At 37.6% G+C, this 23,860-nt stretch overlaps 1 protein-coding gene across 1 annotated transcript in view; it reads right to left on the bottom strand.

Annotated features, from left to right (window-relative positions):
- Positions 1-1,180: 1,180 nt before the first annotated feature.
- HAS2 (hyaluronan synthase 2) overlaps positions 1,181-23,860 on the bottom strand; it is a 33,939-nt gene continuing 11,259 nt past the window's right edge. The window contains exons 2-4 of the mRNA XM_082432808.1: positions 21,510-22,136; positions 12,331-12,432; positions 1,181-10,393 (exon numbers count right to left, since the gene is read on the bottom strand). Coding sequence (XP_082288934.1) covers positions 9,464-10,393; positions 12,331-12,432; positions 21,510-22,136 — 1,659 coding nt within the window. The 3' untranslated portion in view covers positions 1,181-9,463. The remainder of the gene's footprint in view (positions 10,394-12,330; positions 12,433-21,509; positions 22,137-23,860) is intronic.

Below are 23,860 nucleotides of genomic sequence, written 5' to 3' on the forward strand. Positions count from 1 at the left end.
TTCTTCTGGAGGTCAGAACAGACAGTTATAGCAGTTGTCCTGCTCTGTGTCTAAAGGAGAAGAAGGCCACCTATTTCTAGAGAAAATCTTAAGGCTGTAGCGAAGCCCCAAATTGGGTGAATTAAAATGCATTTTTGAGAAGTAAAAGTCCTTTATATTTGAGTTAAATGGCCCAGTCCTTGGTCTAGTGGTTTGCTGAATGAAGAAATTTTAGAAAACAGTAAGGAATGAATGAAGAAAAAAAAGAGGAAAGGAACATTAATGCAGTTAGTTGCTTAGGAAAGGGGAGAGAAAAGAAAACTGTATTAAACCTCTATTATGTGGAAAGTATTACTTCTAGGTACTTTTCATATGCTATCTTAATTACACAATAACTCTAAGAGGTGAGTGTCATTCCCATTATCATTTAGATGAGGAAATGATGCTCCAAAAAAGTGAAATAATTTTCTCAAGTTTCTACAGCTGATAAGTAGCAGTGTAATCATTTGAATACAAGTACATCTGTAAGCAAAGCCCGAATACACCATGAATCAGAGCTCTAAACTCGTTCTGGCCTTGTGCACTTCCAAAGTGAGTAATAAGGTAAAACTTCATTTTGGGGTGAGAACTTTAGAATCTCCATTTTTGACATGTTATGATATTTCTTAATGGTGCTGAAAATTTCAGGTACTGTGGTAGACTACCCAGGGTGGCTTTTTATTTAAAATCTAAATATCAAAGACTCATAAGCCTTAGAGCTTATAATTTACAATTCCTTTTGGCGGAAATGGATTCAAGCATAGTCTCAATGTCAAACTTAAGAGTAGAGTAACTGCCCAGAAATTGCAGATTTGAGGTTTTCTGCATTACAAATCAGGTCCAAAACATCTGGGTAAAAGAGGCCCAGATGCAAGCCTCAGGGTTTATAGCCAGCTGTGAAGCCTGGAGAACAAGGTGCTAAAGTTAACTGAATTGCAGTTTATATTTTGAGATAAAGATCCAGGACTTTCTACCCTCTCCCTTGCTTTCTTTGCACCTTTCCCCATTCCAACAAAGATCTGAGGCAGCTGAGTTGCACTGAATAACTTGAAGTTTTCTTTCTACACTGATTCTGCTAATAGTTTCATAAAACTGGCCAGTCAACTTTGATTCCAAAAGGTCCTTCTTCCAGTTCTTTTATTTCCTGAAAGCTTTCATCTGGTTTTGTTTGCTGTTTTATTTTTTTTTTTTACTTAAAGAGATACTTCACATGTCTGGAGAGATGGGATGTGTACTTACATGACATACTCATGCCTCTGTTCTTTCTAAGACTGAACACATGTAGTGTAATTTTATCCTGATCTGGTCAAAAAATGATTGCATTTGATCTTGTGACTCAACTCAATCCGAGGCAGAGAATAAAATGCAACCTTTCCCCTATTTTATACAGCAACTGTTCCTCTTTTGAGTCATTGCTGTCATACACTGCCAAAGTTGTTTCAAAGATCAGGCTCACCCACTCACTGTACTTTACCCCAACATATCAGGATTAAACTCCTTGCTGCCCTGAATAGCAGAGCTAAAATAAGTCACTTAGGCTTGTCTTAGCTACAGTGTGGAGAGCTTTCTGACAGCAAATGGGTAAACCAAACTCTTCTGAGAAGACCCTGTTTCTATAGCTCAGGGGGGAGACAAAATATCCTGCAAGCTCCTCCCTCTTTCCCCGTGGTCTTCACATCTGGAGCTGATTACTCAAGTCATAAGCAGGTTAAGCTATGAGTATTGTTTCTCAATCTTGAGTGCAAACAAATCCAACTTGTGGTGTCAGGCATTGTATACCAGCATTGTCTAAGCTATGTACTGCAGGATGATAGTGTTAATCCAGATATTAACCAACATCCTTGTGGAAAAGATACCATAGTTATCAAAGTGTAAAGATTTCTGTACGTAATGGGCCTGTCTTGCTGATTCATAAAGTTCATCAGCACGCTGAAGGTCTGTGAGAATTTCTTCGGTGAAGAAACTTGATATCCTCAGTGTTTCCTAAACACGCCTAAGGATAACACCCTTTTATCTCATGGAAGATCTTTCGTCATCTCAGGGCACTGGAAAAGCAAGCACTTACTACATTAAGCATTTTCCTTCCAAGCACGGAGCCTGATATATAGTAAAATCCTAATAAATATTTGTAGAAAGTCAAATAAGTACATGAATGAGTGAAATTCTATAAAGTAAGGATATATATTTATCTGCACAGACTTGTACTGTCAATAATTTTTTTCTGACAGAAATACATTTAACATCACCCAACCCATGTTTATTGAGTTCCTGCTAGTTAAGAGGCTCTATGCTAGGAGCTGAGGACTGCAGAATCTAGAACAAGATGATGGTAACACAATATCATATGTGGAAGAGAGATAGTAAGTATACGGTGCTATGGAACATATGTGGCAGTGGTACAGGGTAGCTTTCTGGAGAAAGTGATATCTGAGTTGAGTCTTAAATGACAAGTGAGAGTTAGCTGTGCAAAGAGGTGGCTCCACGAATATATCCAATGTGCACGTATAGGAAAGTCCTCACATGTGCTGTATTTAAGCAATTGTTAATCATTTATTATTACCCATATATTTTATGTTTTGAAGACAAAACTTACTATCAGAAATGCTTTTGTTGGGTAAGAGGACTGACTTTATATTCCAGGAAACCAGATAACACAGGAACACATGTCAAAAATACCCAAAATATATCAAGGAAAACATGAACCACAAACCAAAATAGGAAATGCAGCGTTTAACATTAAGTTATTAAGTTAAAAATGTGATTTTTTTCAGGATTGTGCATCCTCATTACAGGAATTCTAGTGAATCACTGCTTCACCTTTCTCATAACTGAAAAAGAGCCTCCTACCCATAGATGTTCCTTTCTCTTAATTATGAAAGCCTCACAATCTCTATCTTCTCTTTCTGCCTTAAGTTATAAGTCTGTCCAGGGATAAAGGAGTTCTTTATAACTCCTGGACAGTTCTTTATAAATGGAAAGCTGGGAGCTTGATTTTTTTTTATAGAATTTCAACCCTCTGGCTGTTTCTCTCAAGCTGTACTGGGAGTTTCACTCCCTCACCCACTTATTTAGTTCACAAGCTTTTACTGAGTTCCTACCATATGACAAACTATATACTAAGATAGGAAGATGGGATGCAGATACAATCTCACACAGTTCCTTCTTGCATTGAGTTTATCCACTAATAAGAGAGACAGATATTAAATAAGGAATCATAGAGATGAGAAAAAATAAGTACTAAAAATGTTCTATTAGATAGAATAGGGGAATGGACCTCATTATGGTAGTTGTGGAAGGCATCCCTGAGGAAGTAATGATTGAACTGGGACTGAAGCGTAGTATAGAAGATAATTAAACAAAGATGATGGTGGGAAGGAAGTTAGGTTGGGAAAAGCTTTTGGAAATGCCCACAGGAGGGTAAGAGCATGGTTTGCTGGAGAAACTCAAAGAATTCCTTGAAGGCAAGCAAAATTTATTATTTTTGAAATCCCAGCAGAGTCTGGCACATAATCACACTCAAAATCTGTTTGTTGAATGAATGCCTTAACTTAGTAGACAATGCCAAGGTAACTCTCTTTCTGGTGATAGAGGTACCAGCCCACTGCCCAAATCAAAAAGAAAGTGGAGTTCTCACATCACAAAGCTTCTCCTGTAAGCAAAGTGCAAAGAATGCCACAGATTTTCTTTAAAGAAAATTCATTACTTGAGTCCATCCTTTATTCCTTGTTCTTTTATGTATTCATTTGCTTATTCACCAAATTGCTAGTCACTAAGGAGGATTCAAAAATGATGAAAATGTAGCGTCACCTTCAAAAACCTTTTGGTCTACCAGGATATTAGGATGTGCACCGATATTCATAGCATAAGGCAGAAGAAAAAGCCTGGACTACATGACGGAGATAAAATGAAATATGAGAGTGAAGGGGAGCAAGAAATCCCTTTAAGTTGAGGTATTTGGGGAAGAAGATGGTAGTAAAATTATGCCTTGAATGAAGAATATAGAAGAATTTTGACAAATAGATATGGGGAGGGAAAAAGCCATTTCAGGTTGAGAGCAAAATGCAAACAAAGATGAAGGACAAAGTGTGTGCAAGAGGGAGCAAAAAATCTAGTTTAGTTAGACTGCAAAAATAGGAAGATTAAGGCTTGCAAGAGAGGATATAAGTAGATAATCATCAACCCTGAATCTTTTTTTTTTTAATTTTTTAATTTATTTTTGGCTGCGTTGGGTCTTCGTTGCTGCGTGTGGGCTTTCTCTAGTTGTGGAGAGTGGGGGCTACTCATCATTGCGATGCACAGGCTTCTCACTGCGGTGGCTTCTCTTGTTGTGGAGCACGGGCTCTAGGCACGCAGGCTTCAGTAGTTGTGGCACACGTGCTCAGTAGCTGTGGCTCAGGAGCTCTAGAGCACAGGCTCAGTAGTTGTGGTACATGGGCTCAGTAGTCGTGGCTAGCGGGCTCTAGAGCACAGGCTCAGTAGTTGTGGTGCACGGGCTTAGTTGCTCTGTAGCATATGGGATCTTCCCGGACCAGGGCTCGAACCTGTGTCCCCTGCATTGCCAGGCGGACTCCTAACCACTGAGCCACCAGGAAAGTCCCCCGAGTCTTTCTTAAACATTTAATGCTTTTATCTTGTTGACACTGAGATTAAGTTAAACCTTTGTATTCAGAGTTAGACCTTAGAAGGATAATTTTGACAGAAATGTAGAGAATCCATTGGATGAAACTGAAGTGGGGGAAAATGAAGGATTTAGGAAGTGTTTTTAACAGTTCAGGTAAGAAATACAGAACATCTTAACCAATGTGAGAGATGCATTTGAAGGACAAGGCAGAGGTGGAATCAAATGGTCGTAGTGACCTGCTGGTTACAGGGGGTATAAAAGAAGGCAAAGATAGTATTTGGGCAACTGGCAGGATGTGATGCTATTCATTAACTGAGGATGTGAAACGAGAGGCAGATTTGGAGGAAATATGATGAGAGTAGCCAAGCAAGTGACTGGAAGAACAATACCAGTTTATTATAAGCGCACTTGAACCAAATCATGTTATAACCATAATTGTTTATGTGGGATATTCAAATCCAAAACACCATAAAGTAGTTCAGTTTACAACAATGGTAGCACCCTATTCAAAAATATCTGCATGTACTACGATCTTTCAAATTTAAACATCACATTCTAGTGTTCCTCCCAGTAGGATTATTATCTTCCATGACCCACCCTGAAATTTACTTTCTGTAGTTAAATCTCAACTCTTACCTAAAACACAGCCTATACCTTAATTACACTTGTCAATTCTGTTTTAAAATCACATATCAGAATCACACCTCTATTGCCCATATTAATTCCCATATGATTCTTTTCATCTAAAAGTCCCTAGTTCCCACCCAAATTTGCACATCTTTAAGAATCACCTCAATACCATGCTATCTCGAAGCCTACCTTTACAGAACTAATTGTACATTTCATTCCTTCTATTTTTATACCCACTATTTACACTCCTATTATTTCATTTTGTGTCAAAAGCTCATATAATTATATCACTCTTGCACAATTATAAGCTTTTGGGGTATAGAGAAAATGTACACCTCTTGATTTCTTGATTATGACAGGTGTTCAGTAAACTTAATTAAAACCAGATATCTACCAACATACATATATGATAATAAAAGTAGAAAAGTTCAATAGGAAAATACAAATTTTTGAATTGAGTTATCATAGAAATTATACTTAGTCTAAGGGAAACAATATAAAATACTAGATTAAAGCAGCACTTCTCAAACTTGAATATGAGTAAGTTTGGGGGATCTTCTTAAAGACAGATTCCAGGGCCTAGCTTGAAATTTTGATTCAATGGGTCTGGGGTGGGGTCATGAATTTACATTTCTAACAAATTCCCAGGTTATGCTGATGATTTCGAAAGAGGAAGACGTTTTGAATAGCGCTAGTTTAAAGGGTCAGTCTGACATCAGAATGCCTGGACTTAAATTCCAATTCACTAGCTTTATGATTTTACGTCTCTCATTTAATTTTATCAGTGAGAACTATTGATAAAATAGTTGACCCATAAAATGTGTTTCTGGCAGTACCTGACACATGGCATGTGCTCAAAAATTAGGTGTCGGTGTGAGAATTCAATGGTACAAAGAAGTCAACAGATTCCTAAAGACCAGAGTGGTTAAACTATGGCCTGCAGTCCAGATCTGGCTCACCACCTATTTTGGTAATGCTAGTAAACTAAGAATAGTTTTAAAATTTTTAAATGATTGAAAAGTACCAAAAGAAAAATATTTTCTAACATGTGGAAATTATACAAGATTCAATTTTAGTGTCCATTAAATAATGTTATTGGAATACAGCCACACAGATTTGTATACATATTGCCAATGGATGCAGAGTTCAGTAGTCACATGACAGACCATATGGCCAGGAAAGCCTGCATTGTATACTATCTGGCTCTTTACCTTAAAAGGTTGACAACCTCTAATACAGCACCAAGTGACTTTTATCAGTAAATTACTGGGACTAGAAGCATCACTATTTTGGTGTCTAGAGTGGCAATAATGTTCAGTGGCTATAGTGTTCTGTTCTTAACGTAACTGTACCGAGGTAATAAAGGATTCTTAGGAACCGAACAATAAAAAGGATTGGGAAATAAGATGAATTTGAGGGATAAGTAGTAAAATGAATTAATTACCACTAAAGCTCCTCAAACCAGGAAATGCTATTAGATGCCCCAACCCACTTTTTAAAGAAAGCAATATTTATTGTCCTTTTCTGATTATAAAAGCAATACATGATTACGGTACTTGGAAAATACAAAAATGTATACAGAATATAAATCGGTCATATTCCCAAGAGTAGAGATAACCACGTTTAAACATTTTTGTTTTTACAAAATTGGGATGTTAACTGTACAAAATGGTTATATATTTTTAATGTAACATTTCTCCAACAACTTCATATTCTGAGAACATTATGTTTAATGGGTAATAAGATTCCATTGTTTGGAAATGCCATAATTCATTTATATGTTTCCCTCATCATTAAATCTTATTTTAAGTTTTTGTCATTATTTGTAAATAATGCTATAACACACTTGCCTATGACATCTCTGAAAAATTGGTGAATTTTTTCCCACTATGACAGATTACTATAGTAAAGCAACTTTTGTCTAAATTTGGGCTGTTTTCAGGGAAGGAGAAGAAAGAGAAGATTAAAGAAAGACAAGGTTGTGTTAATTGGGACTCTCTCTCTCTCTCTCTCTCATTTTTCCAGATTTCCAACTATACCAACTTTGGAGATTTCTACCTTCTGATTAGTAACATTAAACGACTTCCATTATCTTTGACCAACAATGTTTATTTTTCTATATACCCCATTCTTAAATCCATACCCTTACAATCAAAATAAAACATTTTGTTTCGTTTTGTTTGAATTCCCCCTTCCCTTAGAAAAAAAGGCAATAATCTTATCAAAAATATTTTATTTACAAAAAAATTCAATTATACTATACATCCTATACTGGAAATACATTGAATAATTGCTAAAATAAATACAGGCAATTAATTCAATCTTTTATAAGAATGAGAGAATTTGACATTTGAATGTTATCAAAGCTTAACTTAGAACATAAATAGTTAAAAAGGCAAACTCAAGTTTTAGTTTCATTTAATGGCATGGTCTGTTTGTTTTCCACAAGCTCTCCAATCAGTGAGAGTCTAAGTTGTAGAACGTTATATACTTTTTTGTGCTCTGAAGGTAGAATGTGCAGGTTTTTTCTTAGACAGGATGGATGAAATATAGAAGTCTACATAAAAAGGAAGCAGAAAGGCAGGAAGCACATGGTTGAACACTTCACATTTCTGCTTCATCACAATACTTTTTTTCTGCAACTCTTCATGTGTTCAATTGTTTTTAACACAGGTCTGCACAGCACTGGCTACAAGGCAAGATGGGTCATGTCAAAAGTCAAACTGGATAACTGAGGCCCCAGAGTAGCTAAATTAACCAGGCCGAGGGTCCATCAATTTTTTTTAATGTGCCAATTCTTGATACAACTATTAAACCTTGATATCATGTCTACTATGTAAACACATTTATTTAGGTCAAGAACAGAAGAGATGAAGCAATTATCTGTATAATTCAGAAAAAATCTTCCCTACAAAGTTAAAGAGTACACATGGAGCTTGATTTTGACAATTTTGAATCTATATGCTTTATCCTTATTATAATTTATCCCACTCACCCGTATAAACCTCATACTAACATGTAAAGTGAACTGACAAGCTGGGAAAAAAAAGGTAGGTAAAGTATGTTCAACATATAGACAGGATCCAGTGAATATAGGTCACAGAACAAAATGATGAACTGCAGTGTATTTGTCCAAATTATACAGACAATTTTTCCCACTTTCCTTTTTACTTGGCCTGGGAAAACACTGTGAGAATCTCCAAAAACAACCTTTGATACCCAGATTTTATCCACTGCTGGATGCCTAGTGTTTTCTTTTGAGAACTGGCATTCCCTTTTTTTCAATCTTATGAAAAAATTGCACTTTTCTACCCCTTTGGCCTTGATTTTCAATGATTTCTTTTTTGTGCACACAAGTATGAATTTCTACTCCCGAAGTGTGACAGGTATATTGGCCTTTTCTAAAAGAAATGAAAAAAAGTTAAAATATTGAGAGTTTAAATACTTTTTCACAGAAATAAACTATTCAATTTTAAAGGTAGAGAGAGAGAGAAGCATTTTATTCTTTCTATCATGAACAACATCAGTCAACCAAGCTTCACATTTTGGGTAGAAATATTTTAAGTATGAATTTTTTCAGAACCTATTTTATTAAAAAAAAAAAAAAGGAAGAACAGGTGTATTTTGGCAGAGAAGTAAAATATAAAATATGCAAAATTTGTTTTAAAATTGGCATACAAAATTTTAAAACACAGTACAATTATATAAAATTACAGCACAGCCAACGGCCTGTAAATTTCCTTTGGCATTTCATTTGGTAGAGTTAAACAGAAAAACCTTTCTAAAAAAAAATTAGCTATCAACACAGTACATAAGTTAGGTTGTATATGTTGAAAGAACTTTTCCTTGAGTTTCCAAAATCCTTTTCTTCCATGATAACCCACATAAAGCATGGCTAGTGAGGTATATAGGGCAGAACACTGTTAGGCGGATGTACAATAAGGAAAAAGTGCATAAACAAAGAATTCTTCCCATTTTCATAGAAATATCAGGTTAAATCTGAGTTCTTCTTGATGTATCATTTTACTTTGGCAGAATTAAAATAAACCCATACAAATGTCTTTGTTCAAGTCCCAGCAGCAGTGATATGTCTCCTTTGGTGGCATTATCTGATGCCACAATACCGCACAGTCCCTAGAGGAACTAAGGTTTTGTGTGTGTCTGCATCTGTAACTGCAAACATCAAACGTAAGATCATACATCAAGCACCATGTCATACTGTTGTCCCTTCTTCCGCCTGCCACATTTATTGATGAGAACCACATACAGTGTCAAAAGCATGACCCAATAGCATGCATACAGCAACGTTCCAACAATTAAAACTGTCTGTTTGGATTCTGAGAATGGCTTTTTAGATTCCTTATAAATGGTGAAAATCACACCACCCAGGAGGATTGTAAACCAAACTGATACTGGAATGAGTCCTATGAAATTAACAACAATGGTTTTCCTTCCAGATGTGCCCCACCCAGCTTTGTTGATCGTTGCAATTGCAAACATCTTGGCGGGAAGTAAACTTGACATGTATAACACTGAGTAGAGGGACATGAAGACCATGACGATATTTCCTCTAAGGCAGCTGGCAAAGGATGATTTTATGAGACCCACTAACTGGACAGTTAACAAGAAAAGAAGGATGTTCCAAATTTTACCCCTGTAGAACAGCTGGATTACTGTGGCAATGAGAAAGAAAGGGAAGAACCCAGTGATGACTGCTTCGTAGGTCATCCACAAGTGATGTTTATGAAACCACATGGCATTGTACAGCCACTCTCGGAAGTAGGACTTGCTCCAACGGGTCTGCTGGTTTAACCATCTGAGATATTCTATAGGTGTTTCAGTAAGGCACTTGGATCGAGCTGTGTATTTTGTTGCATAGCCCAGACTCAGCACTCGGTTCGTTAGATGCCTGTCATCTCCAAAACTACATTGGCTGCCCATAAATTCTTGATTGTACCAGTCTTCCACAAATTCATGCAATAAGGAGTTTCTGTACATTCCCAGAGGTCCACTAATGCACTGGACACATCCAAAATAAGACTGACAGGCCCTTTCTATGTTAAAAGCCATCCAGTATCTCACACTGCTGAGGAAGGAGATCCAGGAATCATACTTGTTTAAAATCTGCAAGAAAAATACAAGTAAAAATAATTAAATAAAGGTAAGCCCCAGCTAAAAATTCCAACAAAATCTGCACCATTGGGGCTTCCCTGGTGGCGCCGTGGTTGAGAGTCTGCCTGCCCATGCAGGGGACACGGGTTCGAGCCCTGGTCCGGGAAGATCCCACATGCCGCGGAGCAGCTGGGTCCGTGAGCCACAATTACTGAGTCTGCGCGTCTGGAGCCCGTGCTCCGCAACAAGAGAGGCTGCGATAGTGAGAGGCCTGCGCACCGCGATGAAGAGTGGCTCCCGCTCGCCGCAACTGGAGAAAGCCCTCGCACAGAAACGAAGACCCAACACAGCCAAAAATTAATTAATTAAAAAAAAAAATCTGCACCATTGTGAGGTTACTACCTAGAGTAATGCTTGTTTTTTTATCCTTCTATTTAGTCTCTTTCCTTTTTTTTTTAACACAATTTTACATTATTTTCTTTGATTCTATATACTATATTAATTTGATAAGTTGGGTGTATGTGTTGGGACTTCTTGACAATAATTTTTTTCTACTCCATCACTCTCTGTACTCTTTTGTTATGTGTTTTGTTTCTTTTTCTTGTTATGTTATAAAACTGAGATTTTTTTAGGCTTTAGTTCTCAGCCCTTAAATTATTCTCCCACTGGCAGTCCAGTGGTTAAAGACTTCGCCTTCCAATGCGGGGGGGTGTGGGGTCCATCCCTGGTCGGGGAGCTGGGATCCCACCCACATGCCTCACGGCCAAAAAACCAAAGACATAAAACAGAAGCAATATTGCAGCAAATTCAATAAAGACTTTAAAACATGGTCCACATCAAAAAATCTTTAAAAAAAAATTATTCTCCCACTTCCTTACTATCTAATATTTGAAAGTTTTTAAGTCCTGTTCTCTTCTCTTTTCAACTCATCCAACTCTATTATTCTTCTTCCTCCTCAGTTTTAGCAATGCCAGGGATAAAAGGGTTTGCTCTGGCTTCACCCCAAAACTGGAATCCTGAAATAATGCTCTACACAAAGGCTATTAAAATTATTAGTTTTGGGGGGCAATATTTCTTAATTCTCTCCTCTCTCTCAATTTTGTTCAGTTTTCATCTGGATTTTACATGCTTCCTTTTTATCACCAGGGTATGTCTTTGTCCATCTAGTGTACTTTCTTTGCCTTCACTATTACCATGCATATAAATATGGGTTATACAGCAACACAATACCTACATTTAAAGTCAAAATTCCATGTGCTTCTCACATCTTTTGCTAAAATCTAGTGCACTTTTGCAAAGGGCTCACTTTAATCTTCATATATTTTCACATATTTGTTTTCCCATTCCATAAATTTCAAATCACCTTCATTAATATTTGTTTCACTTATTGTTTCTCCATTGATAGCAAATAATGGGAAATAAATAATAATTGGAAAACTCACTTAATTGTTCCTTTGACTTTCTCTCTAGTGTAAATTTGAGTTGCTGTTTCTCTTTTTTTTCCTTTGTATTCCAATTTGGATTTTTGACCAACCATATATTGTTCAGCTTTTAAATACATAGTTATATGACATAGACTCCATCTCCTGCCATACCTCCATTTCTTAACCCTTGTACTAAATGAGTTCCAACATCATTTTACCAGAACATTAAGGTGTAGCTCAAGAAGATGCGGCAGAAATTATTACACATTTACATTATATTTTATATAACTTATCAGCCACTACATACTTGTGTTATAACCCAGGATTAAGCAAAGAAATCATAAGTTACTTCAATTTAGACAGCAGAAGAGGTATAAAGTGGGTCCAAGGCACATTCTAGTATGTCTCTGGCACCAGAAACAATAGCTGGCGCAGATTTGGGCGTATAATAAATGTATGTTCAAAGAATCAACGAGTGAGGGTGCTACTAAAAGTGACTCATGCAAAAAGTGAACTCATACGCACCTGGACATCTCCCCCGACACCTCCAACCATGGGATCTTCTTCCAAAACTTTTACCATCTCCACAGATGAGGCAGGGTCAAGCATGGTGTCTGAATCACAAACCTGCGAAGAAGAAAGTAAGAAATAAGTTAAAGAAAAGAAGATGATGAATATGCTCCATGTAGTCAAAAGTGGGCATATATATTATGCCTTCAGCCTATTGTCACAAGGCCTCAATAAGCGAGTAACACAGGGATGAGAGTTTGTTATATGATGGCCGATACAAAGAACCTGAAAACTCAATATTTAAAATATAGATGTTTTGCCTCTCTTGCCTTGTCTGTCACTGTTTTGTATACGGCTATAAGCCTGGCAGGCCAGTAACTAGGGTAGTAGAAAGTGAAGGCCTAATTTCAAATCCACCTTTCAACCTCTCAGCATCCAGAGTTTATGGCCACACCCACCTCTATTGACTCAAGCTGGGAAAGGTAAAACCAGAAAGCTAAAATAAGACTAAAAACAACAGGAAGGGGGCAACCTAGAATTAATGTTCAAGTAACTCCGCCTGCTTGTAAGATAAGCAAGCCAAGGGAACTGCCTCTCTGAAATGACTAAACTTGAACCAAACTTCTGAGGTTCTGCATATTTAAATTGGTCCTGCCCCTCCCAGTTTCCAACAGCAAAGTGCCAGAAGTTCTCTGAGAGAGATTGTTCACATGGTGAGTTTAACTGTCAGAAGGGAATGCTCTCAGAAATCTCCTGGGAGGGGTTTGTTATAGTGGGATCAAAGAGTTTTCTAAAGAAGTTCAGTTTCTGGATGTTCTTTAGTGATAGAATGCCAACTAGAAAACCACCGTCTACGACAGTCTGTGAAAGCATGTATGTTCATGGATATAACAGTGTTAATTTGTTTGTGTGTAAAGGGTATAACTCTAGCCCTTCTTAAAATCAGTCTAGTAGAAACAGGATTTCTAGCTGTCTCCTCACCAATTAATGAGAAGTGTGCAATTTCAAAAATGTTGGCTGTTTAGCTCTGGGCTAGAAACTGTGGGAGAAATACACCAGTTCACAAGGAGCTTAACCTCACACTGGGAAAAACCACAGGACTGATTTGCACACAGGAAACAACTGGAGAACAAATCAAAATGTCTTTCCGTCCACACTGAATGTATCACTGTAATTTGTTGAAACTACATGATCGCCAGTCGTAAGATTTCTCACTAGGAGATATGGAAATGAGGCAAAGTCACCAAATTTTGACTAAAATGAGTGGAAAATGTCAAGACAAGAAGACATTATTGGGAGGAACCAGCCACCTCAGTCTTAACCACAGAATCATCAGCTAAATTGCTTAAGACCATGGCTCCCCCTCCTTCACTGTTCTAGCCAAGAGACAGTGACGCCCCTTTCTCCAAATCTAAAACAGGAGTTGGCAAACTAAGGTCTACGGACAAGTCTGCCTTTGCACCAATTTCTATATGGCCTGGGGGTTAAAAATAGCTTTTACCTTTTTAAACAGCTGAAAAAAAATCGAAAAAGAATTTTTTGTGACACATGAAAATTATATGAAATTCAAATTTCAGTGGCCATAAATAAAGTTTTATTGGAGCTCAGTCATGCACATTCAGTTTCATATTATCTATGGCTCCTTTCACACTAAAACAGCAAAGCTGAATAGCTGCAACACAGACCATATAGCCCGCAAAGCTTAATGGTGTCTATCAGGCCTTTTACAAGCAAGTATGCCAACCCTGAGCCTAAAAGAATTGGTTGGGGGGCCGGGCCGGGGGTGGGTCTCTTTCATAAAAAAACAAAGAACAAACTAAAAGAACAAGTTGAGATAAAGTATGTTCTAAGTCCCAATTTAACTCTACTAGAGGTTTTTAGGATTGCCTCTATCTCCTAGTCTTATAATAGGCCAAGATTTGACTATTATAACAAATCAAGAGGCCGCAATGAAATCTTGAGTTCTGTACCTTACTACTTTTATGACCTTGAACAAACTGTTACCATCATCATGATACCAGAGTGACACACTGTATGTAAAAGTACTTGGTAAATTACAAAGGCTCACAGAAAAGTCATATATGCCATTAGGATAGGGTACTAATCTTTCATTGTTTGTACTTGCTAAGTAAACCCACTCATTACCATGAAAGGTGGTAAAGGGAATCACTGAATGGAACATGAGCATGGATTACATATCAAGAATATCTTATCACAATGAACAAGTTCAAATGTATCCAAAACACCTATAGCAGTTAGATATATAAATTGCTGTAAATCTGTTAAATAAGTTGTTAGACTGTAAGTCCATTCCAGTTTATCTCACTGATGTTAAAGTTAATCTACCTCACAACAATTTAAATAAAAATATCCTGTAGAAATATTGTTATTTATTCTACCATACGTTTTTCAACTTCTAAGACCCAAGTGTAAAATGCTGAGTATCCATGTTTCACCTTTTTTTAAACATATTTCCTTTCAGACTGACTGGTGGGTTCTCCACCTCTGCCTGCCCCGAACCACTTCAAAGGGCACTGAGAGCTACACAGCAAGAGGAAAACTTAATTATTCTGGCTGCCTTCAATGAGGAAACAGGCTGAAGATAAATCAAGACTCATTCTGTTGCTACTGCTTTCACCCTTTGCTTGCTTGTAAACCTCAATCCTTTGTTAATCTTTTTTTTTTTTAACATCTTTATTGGAGAATAATTGCTTTACAATGGTGTGTTAGTTTCTGCTTTATAATGAAGTGAATCAGTTATACATATACATATGTTCCCATATCTCTTCCCTCTTGCATCTCCCTCCCTCCCACCCTCCCTATCCCACCCCTCTAGGTGGTCACAAAGCACCGAGCTGATCTCCCTGTGCTATGCGGCTGCTTCCCACTAGCTATCTATTTTACATTTGGTAGTGTATATATGTCCATGTCACTATCTCACTTTGTCACAGCTTACCCTTCCCCCTCCCCATATCCTCAAGTCCATTATCTAGTAGGTCTGTGTCTTTATTCCCGTCTTACCACTAAGTTCTTCATGACCTTTTTTTTTTTTTTTTTTTTTCTTAATCTTGACCCTTCCTCTTAACCTGGACCCAGGGAGATGATTTATTTCAACCATGTTTGAAATTTACTTTTGGTCATGATCCCACTGCCCAGTTTCCCTTCCAAAACTTAACCACAGAGTAAATGGAAAGTACTCCCTACCCCCTCTTTCCCCCAGGACATTCTCCCTAATGAAAAGAAGTCAGCCAGAATTTTAAAATTCACCAATAGTTATTTACTGGCAAACACAAGATGGTGCTAGCCCCCAGAACTCTTAACAGTACAATGCCAGGGTAAACACACTACTGAAAGGAAAAGAAAGCACTGTGCAAACCCTTGGAATCAGACAGATCTGCCTCCCAAGCCACAATTGACCACTTATATTCCCTTGGACTAGCCTTGTAACCTTAAACTCCTTACCTCACCTTTCTAAGTCTCCATCTCTCAGGTGAAAAATATGGATAAGCACATCCACCTCATAAGTTTGCTGTAATGGAGAATTAACTAGATAATGTATGTATAGCACTTATAAGGGCTAGCTCATAGTAAATGCTCAATAAAAGGAAGACATATATACTAAGAAGTGATCATCAAAACCAGAGGCACAAACTAAGAACACTAGTCCAATGAGGGAAGGGGTCCTTCTTATCTGTACTGTAAATAAACCATGACTTGCTCAGAGAGCAAAAACTAATGCCCTGTCCAATGCCCAACAAATTTAAGTTAAACGAGTTGGAGTATTGAGCAGGCAATATAAAAATCCTGAGATTGGGCTGTCTACTAGGGAAAAAGATCAGAGAGCAGTTTATGGCAGACTATGAGTGGCAAAAACAAAATCATAAGATGTAGGACTAAAAAGACCTTTTGAGATTAATCAGTGAAACCATTCCAGGAAAAAATAAATGCCCTCAAAGAAAAATACAGAAACTTTTTTGGGGGAGAGGGATGGGGGATGGGGAAGATGATTCTCTCATAGTAATTTTGTTTATGGTGTAAGACCCCGAATCTAGCCAATAAAAAGCCTCTAAATCATAGAAACCTAAACAATTTGGCCCTTATTTGTTGCTCTTTTTAAAAGGAATTGGGAAGATATATACCTTTCTTGTTAGAATGTGTTACCCAAATTGTTATAAAGTAACACTTGCCTTCAGGCAACCTAGAATCTTTTTAAGACATTAAGGTGAAAAAGGAGTCATTTGGTTATTCTTTTTCCTTTCTCAGGAAGGTTTATACACGAGTAATAGTTGTAGGTGTAAAGCAAAGGTGACAAGCCAGCTGGAAAAATGAGAAACCAAATGTTGTCACCTCTAGGCTTAAGCCAGGAAACACCCTTATTCCAAATGGTTGGAATCCTCATTCTAAAGAAAGGAAATCCCATAATGGTTGCCTTAAATCAGGGTTTACATTCAAGAACCCAACTTTGAGGGAAAGTGTAGATAAAAAATGAAAAGAAAATTCTAATGCTATACTCCCTTTTGTGTTGTTGTTTGTTGTTTTTGTTTGTTTGTTTGATCCCAATCTTGAAAAGCATAGGTATGTTGCTAGAAAGAAATTAAGACAACCCTAAATTAGAGTCTTCAGCTGAAAGTGAGCTCAGAAATCATCTCTTCTACCAGTTGAGGCCCATAGCAAGTAAACAGTTAAATCAAGAATTCAGATTTCCCCATTCTTATTTCAAAGTGCTCAATTTCATCCTCTAAAATGAAGGATACAAAGTCACATTAACATTCTCAACATGACCCTTCAGAAATTTTCAGAAAATAGGAACCAATCAAATGTTATACACAGTCAATCCTCATTACGCACGGTAGTTATGTTCTACAAAGCTCCCATGAACAGTGAGTTAGCAAATACTAAAAAATTGCTTCTAGCGGACATACAGAGTTAGGTTCCTCAAAGTCTCTGGTCACGGCATTTTTGTCTAGTGATCAATACCTAACCTTGTTGTACTTGTGCTTCCTTGTTTATTTGTGTCACCTTATTGAATATGTATTGTTGATTCATTAACATTGAACTCATGTCCAATAGCACTGTAACTCATGCCTGAACAAAGTTCATCTAACAAACCTATTTTCTCCATAAGGCACTTATAGCCTTCTTGTGTTACGAACACTAGACAACATTTCAACACTACGCTTGGGGACCATTTTAAACAGCTACATCAGCAACCAAAAGCACAAAAATATGAAAAACATGATATTAAATAGACTAAAGAAGTTACTCGTTTACAGTATAAAAGGTAAAACAAAAAGGCAAAGCATAATCTTGTGTGACCTCAGCTGGGAACATGCACATCGGATGACACTTTTTTTTTGCCATTCTGCACGTGTGTGCAGATGATCACAAAAGCACTGCAACTATTGATTTTCGGGTAATAAATACAGTTTAGTCAGTAGGTTAACTTGTAAATCCAGAATCCATGAATAATAAGGGTCAACTCTCCTATTATGAATGATTTAGTCTTACTTTCCTCCTGCTCAAAGAATCTTGGATAGCTATGGTACCGCCAGATTAAAGTAATAATAAAATTGCTTCCTATAATCGTCCCTTTTAGAAAATGTTCATACCTATCGTATAACTTTTACCTGGGAAATTCTTAATACACACATCGGACGATACTGTCTTTTTCCTTTGTTATATAGACTGACTGGTGACCACTTATGTGGTAATATCAATGTTCAGTGAAAAGAGATATGAATAAAGCAATGATCTAATCTAGATATCAAAAGACACTTTAAAAGTCTTCTGATATTGTTAAGTAAAAAATACAAAAAAGTAAACATGATATAATCTCAAAATTGTTTTTAAAATAAGGAAGAAGAGAAAAGTATATGCTGGAAAGTATTAAATTTGATAATCTATGTATGGGTCATGTATTCGCTTCAGATGATTTTTTTTAATTGAAGTATAGTTGATTTACAATGTTTCAGGTGTACAGCAAAGTGATTCAGTTATACATACATACAGATCTATTATTTTTCAGGTTCTTTTCCATTATAGATTATTACAAGATATTGAATATAGTTCCCTACGCTATACAGTAGCTCTTTATTATCTATTTTATATATAGTAGTGTGTATCCGTTAATCCCAAATTCCTAATTTATCTCTCTCCTCTCTGCTGCAGATTATTTTAATTTTGCTCATTGCACTTTTCTACAACTTTGAAAAAGTTTCTCCAGAAAATACTTTGATTCAAAATTAAGAAAATCTTCCTCATTCACCTCCTTATTTCTCATTCTCTGTTTTTGATTTTCTCACTTTATTTTTCTTCTTCTGCTTTTCTATCTTCTCTATCTCTGGAAGCCGCCACCAGCATCACAGATGAATTTCCTACCATGCTGGCTTCGTCTTAAACTAAAGCTTCCCTCCATGTTCTATGTCAGCATTTATTATTTGACAGGCTACAAGGCTGAAAGAGTAATTACTATAGAAGGCTAGAGATGAGAGGGGAGAGATATAAGAGGTAGTGATCGATAAAGGCTTGTTCTGAAAGAGACCAGAGGGAGTCAACCCAGAAAGCTCAGAAGTGCAGGTAGAAAGGTTAACCTTGAGATAGGAGGGGAGGTGGGGTACCCTTGAAACTGTAAGCAGAAGAGAGTCAGATCTTGACAGCCTTCACAGCCTGTACTTTTGCTGTTCTCTTTTGTAGAAGGCAAGATCATCTGTTTGTAGTTAAGCAGGGAGGAGTTTGGGTAAGGCCCTAGGAGAGTGATGAAGATCTGAAATAACAGACACGAGAGGAATAAGCGAGACATCTATTCAAGATCAAGTGAAAATAGTGCTGACCAGTGCTGGGCATCCAGCTGCAACTGGAAACCAATCATTCTGGCCATCTCTCTGCACAGCTAAACAGTGTTCTCTAGCCAGGTTAGCAAGTATGAGCAGATGGTCAGTTTCTTCCCCAGCCCCCATTCTCTCTTGTGTATTAGCACCTGAACTTTGCTTCCTTCCACCCCTAACCAACTTGAACTCCACATTCAATCACTTGTAATGCTCAGGAGCCAATATCCTCAAACCCCTCCCTCTTTGTCTTTCTGTGGCTTCTGTTCTGTAAGTCTTGGACCCTGGGTCAGTCAGAAGGAAGGATGAGAGTACTACATTAGATTGAACTTCATGCAATTTCTGTTTTTATAGGGCATAGATGAGGCATGGCAGGATAGTATTTACTAGTTTCAGAATGCCAAAAGAGTTTTTACCCCTGTTTGAGTGCTCTGAATGATCTGGAAGTCTCAAGCGGATTTGGGGCCCAGTGAACAGCTGTTGCTAGGGTCAGTCTATCTGGAGGCTTCAGCCCGAAGGAAGGAAAGTTCTCAAGCCTGATTAGGGCACTAGCAAAAAGCCTACTCTAAAATTTCATATTTTGTATTAGTTTTTCCTGGACAGGCACAAGTCAAGTTGTCAAGGATACAAACAAAATTCCAAACAAGATGATGGGAGAGGGGGGCTTTGGGAGAAGCAGGTTAAAAAAAAAAAAAAAAAAAGAAGAAAAATCTCACAATCATGTCATGATTAGAAACGACAAACGTAAATTGTTTTAACTAGAATTAAAGGCAAAACATCAAAACAGATGTTTTCTCATTTTAGGCCCAGAGCTTCATTCTTCAAATCCTCTGTAAGTTCCCTAGCCATTCCTTACTTTAAAAGTTTCAGTTTATCCTCTCATCTGGGCCTGAAGTTGCAACTAGGTAAATATGTAAAAATGTCTTGATTTAACTAAAACAGCCTTATTTGTGAAAGTTCTAGAAATTAGGAGACACTTGGGGTTGAAACTCTAATCAATTCCCCAGAAGGGAGATTTATGCAGATGGTATGAACTGAAGAAATACCTCAAAATTCTTCAGATATTAGCTAAATTAACAACATGTTAATTAACAATTGACATGTACTATAGTTTTCAAGTAAAGACTAGATAATCATATAAGAAATAATACTTTAACAGCAAACGCTTTAATAATATTAACAATGCCATTATCAACAACTTTTGCTAAGCCGCTTTGGATACATAATTTGAAATAATTTTCTCAAATCCCTTGTGAGATTGGTTCCTTCTAACCAGGTAACTGAGGTTTAGGAGGTGGTCTTGCTCAAGGTCAACCAGCTACAAATTGTTAATTAGAACCTCAGTCAATTGACATTGAAGCCAGTGGCCACTGCCATCCCATTACACAGAGAGACACACTGGGCATCACTTTGTGTTGATAAATCCCCTAAAACATATGATGGGTCTTCCAAAAACAAGGATTTCACATTTAAGAAAAGAGGAAAAGTGTCTGGATGCATATTTGAAGCCAGAGACAGTTCTCCTTTCTCGATATCATCATGAATAAAATCTAACTAAAATATCTGCACAAAAGTACAACTAGAAAACTCACAGGAACCCTATTAATGTTCTAAAGAAGAAACTTTCAGTGAGAACTAGAAGAGGAGAAACCATAGAATTAGCAGTCAGGGAACTAATGAGAGACACAGCCTGTCTAATTTTCATGCAAGCAAACACCATCACAAAGGCTTTCAAAGGTCAAGTTGCAGGGAGTGAGGTAATGCTGTTTGGGGAGTGAAATAAACATGACTTAGATTTTGTTCTGGGAAGGTTGCTTTTTTGTTTTTGTTTTCCTTTTCCCTTTTTCTTTTCTTTTTCTATGTGTTTCAGTTTTGAATTCCTACACTTTTAAATCAAAATTGTTTTCATCGCCCCCATTTTGCCTAGTCTCTGTGAAAAATATTTTATAGCTTTCCCTTGGTCCTGCAGACTTTCTCAAGCTCCTTCTGCTGGAGCAGACACTATTTTCTTACAACGCTGGAGATTTTAAGAGTGTGGAAAATGACGTTGGAATTGATTTGGCAGAACCAAGGGGGCAGAGAAGGTAAGGGAGGGGAAAAGAAGGAAGGAAGGGTCTCATGTTCAAAATAATCTTGATTTCCAACCAATAACACTGCACAAGTTAAGCATTTTCATAGATAGTTTTAACCGTTTTACAAGATTTTTTTTCTCTCCCTTTCAGAATGTGCTTTCAACAGTCATGCTGTTTTCAGATGAACTGAAAGAAGCACTGTGTCCAGAGGGACAAGGATGGACTATAGCATATGACTGGAGAGATACAAAGGATGCTTTATTTAAATGTGTTTGTCCTGGCAGATGCGGAAACCTACCTGTACATAATCCACACTTCGTCCCAGTGCTCTGAAAGCCGTGTACATGACTTCTCTTTTTCCACCCCATTTTTGCATGATGCAAATACTCTTGTTGGACAAGACCAACTGGGTGACATGTTGTGAGCTTTCTTTATGTGACTCATCCGTCTCACCAGGACCCTTCACGTGAAAGTTGTTCTTCCAGATATAAGTGGCTGATTTATCCCTGCCCATGACTTCGCTGAAGATGTCCATCATGTAGAGGTCATCTTCTGAGTTTCCATCTATGACCATGACAACTTTAATTCCAGGGTAGGTTAGCCTTTTCACAGATTGCAAACATTTCCGTAAGTAGTCTGGATCTTCTTGATACGCAGCAATGCAAAGAGCAACAGTTTTGTTCAACTTAATGGGGGTTTCTAGAGATTTTTTCATTTTTCGGTGCTCCAAAAAGGCAAACAGGCTTTGGATGATGAGGTGTGATGCTAAAAAGGCACCATATAGTCCAAAAGAGAAATAGTAATTATCTGTTTGGATAAATTGGTAGCCAACAATATAAGCAGCTGTGATTCCAAGGAGTAGAGAAACTCCAAAAAGTGTGGTTCCAATTATTCTCAGGATACATAGAAACCTCTCACAATGCATCTGTAAAATAATCACATGATATACTTGGTTAGCCACTCTTGTCCCATGCTTGTTATATACATGGTATCACAGGGAGAGCATTGGACTGGAAGCCTTCCAGGTGTTCTAACCTTGAGTTTCTCACTTAACTAGTTGTATGACTTTCTGCATCTCAGTTTGATCATCTGCAAAACAGGGATAAGGATGCCCTTTCTGCATACCTCAGAGGACTCTTTCAAACATCAAATGAGATGATGATGCAGTGTACCATTGAAAACCGTAATGCACATATGCATTATTTTTAGTACGTTAGATCATTTGTCTAAGGATGCACTCTATGTATGTGGTCATAGCTAAGCATAAAATCTAAATATTTTAGTGAGCAAGGCACTCTTTCTTCTTGCGCCATCGTGTTCCCTCACCCCAATACTGACCAGTGAAAAATCTACAGGTTTTGCTAAATTTCTTATGTGTAGTTTTTTGTTTTTAATAAATTTATTTATTTTATTTATGTATTTTTGGCTGTGTTGGGTCTTCGTTGCTGTGCACGGGCTTTCTCTAGTTGTGGCTCGCGGGCTCTAGAGCGCCGGCTCAGTAGTTGTGGCGCACGGGCTTAGTTGCTCCGCGGCATGTGGGATCTTCCCGGACCAGGGCTCGAACCCGTGTCCCCTGCATTGGCAGGCGGATTCTTAACCACTGCGCCACCAGGGAAGTCCCTCTTATGTGTAGTTTTATCTCATCTCCAGTGCAAATCCCTCAGCTCACACCTTTCCCATGCAGCTAGCCAAGGTTGAACGTAAGGATACGTGGATTCTATCCTTCTAGGTCTTCCATCAACTAGCTGTGTGACTTCGAGCCAGTTGCTTTTCCTCTCTGGGCCTTAGTCTTTAAAAATCTGTTAAATGAGGGCATTTAGACTCAATTATTTCCCAAGTCTCTGTTGCCATTAAAATTTCTTTATGCATAGATATCCTACACAGACATTTATCAAAGCCCCTGAAATTCTGTATTACATTCCATTGTTCAAATGGCTGTCTCCCTCATCCACCATTAATACCAGCTGGTTCGAACCTGGTGACCAGGAACTTTACTGGAATATAGTAAGAACACAATAAATGTTTGCAGAAATAAAGCATACAATTAGAGAAGAAATAGCATCATGCTTAATTTCAACAGGCAAATTTTCTTTTGTCTTAAGAGCTTTAACACATTAGACCTAAAAGCACATTCCAGTTCTTAATAATATACAATTTTGTACACCTCCCTACCGTTTGTGAATCTCCTGAGATATTTTGAACTAGAGTACAGGAGGATCATATATTTCGTATTTCTCAAAGCGTCTCCAATTATGAGCATAGAAGAGGTGCTTGGTAGACCTTTAAAATTTGTTTCTTTTTGGTTTCCTAGACCCAGTTCCAACATGTGGAGGAGAGGGGGTTTCCTACACATGTCACAAACAATTCCGTGGACACCTGCTGGGTGCCTGACAATTAAATCAATGTTGATATCATATGCCTGACAGAATCAGATTCCACAGGTTAAGAGTTCAGTCCTACAAGACTGCCCCCCACAAACACCCACACTTCAGATGCCAGTTGCAAGCCCAGGTTGTTACCTGTAATTACGATAAACTGGGTAAAAATCAGAGGTTCACAAGATCCCCTCCTGTGTTCAATTAATTTGCTAGAAGGAACTCACAGAACCAGGGAATCTGTTTACTCATTAGATTACTGGTTTATTATAAA

Source organism: Balaenoptera physalus (genome assembly GCF_965194825.1).
Source record: "Balaenoptera physalus genome assembly, chromosome: 17".
Classification (NCBI taxonomy): Eukaryota; Metazoa; Chordata; class Mammalia; order Artiodactyla; family Balaenopteridae; genus Balaenoptera; species Balaenoptera physalus.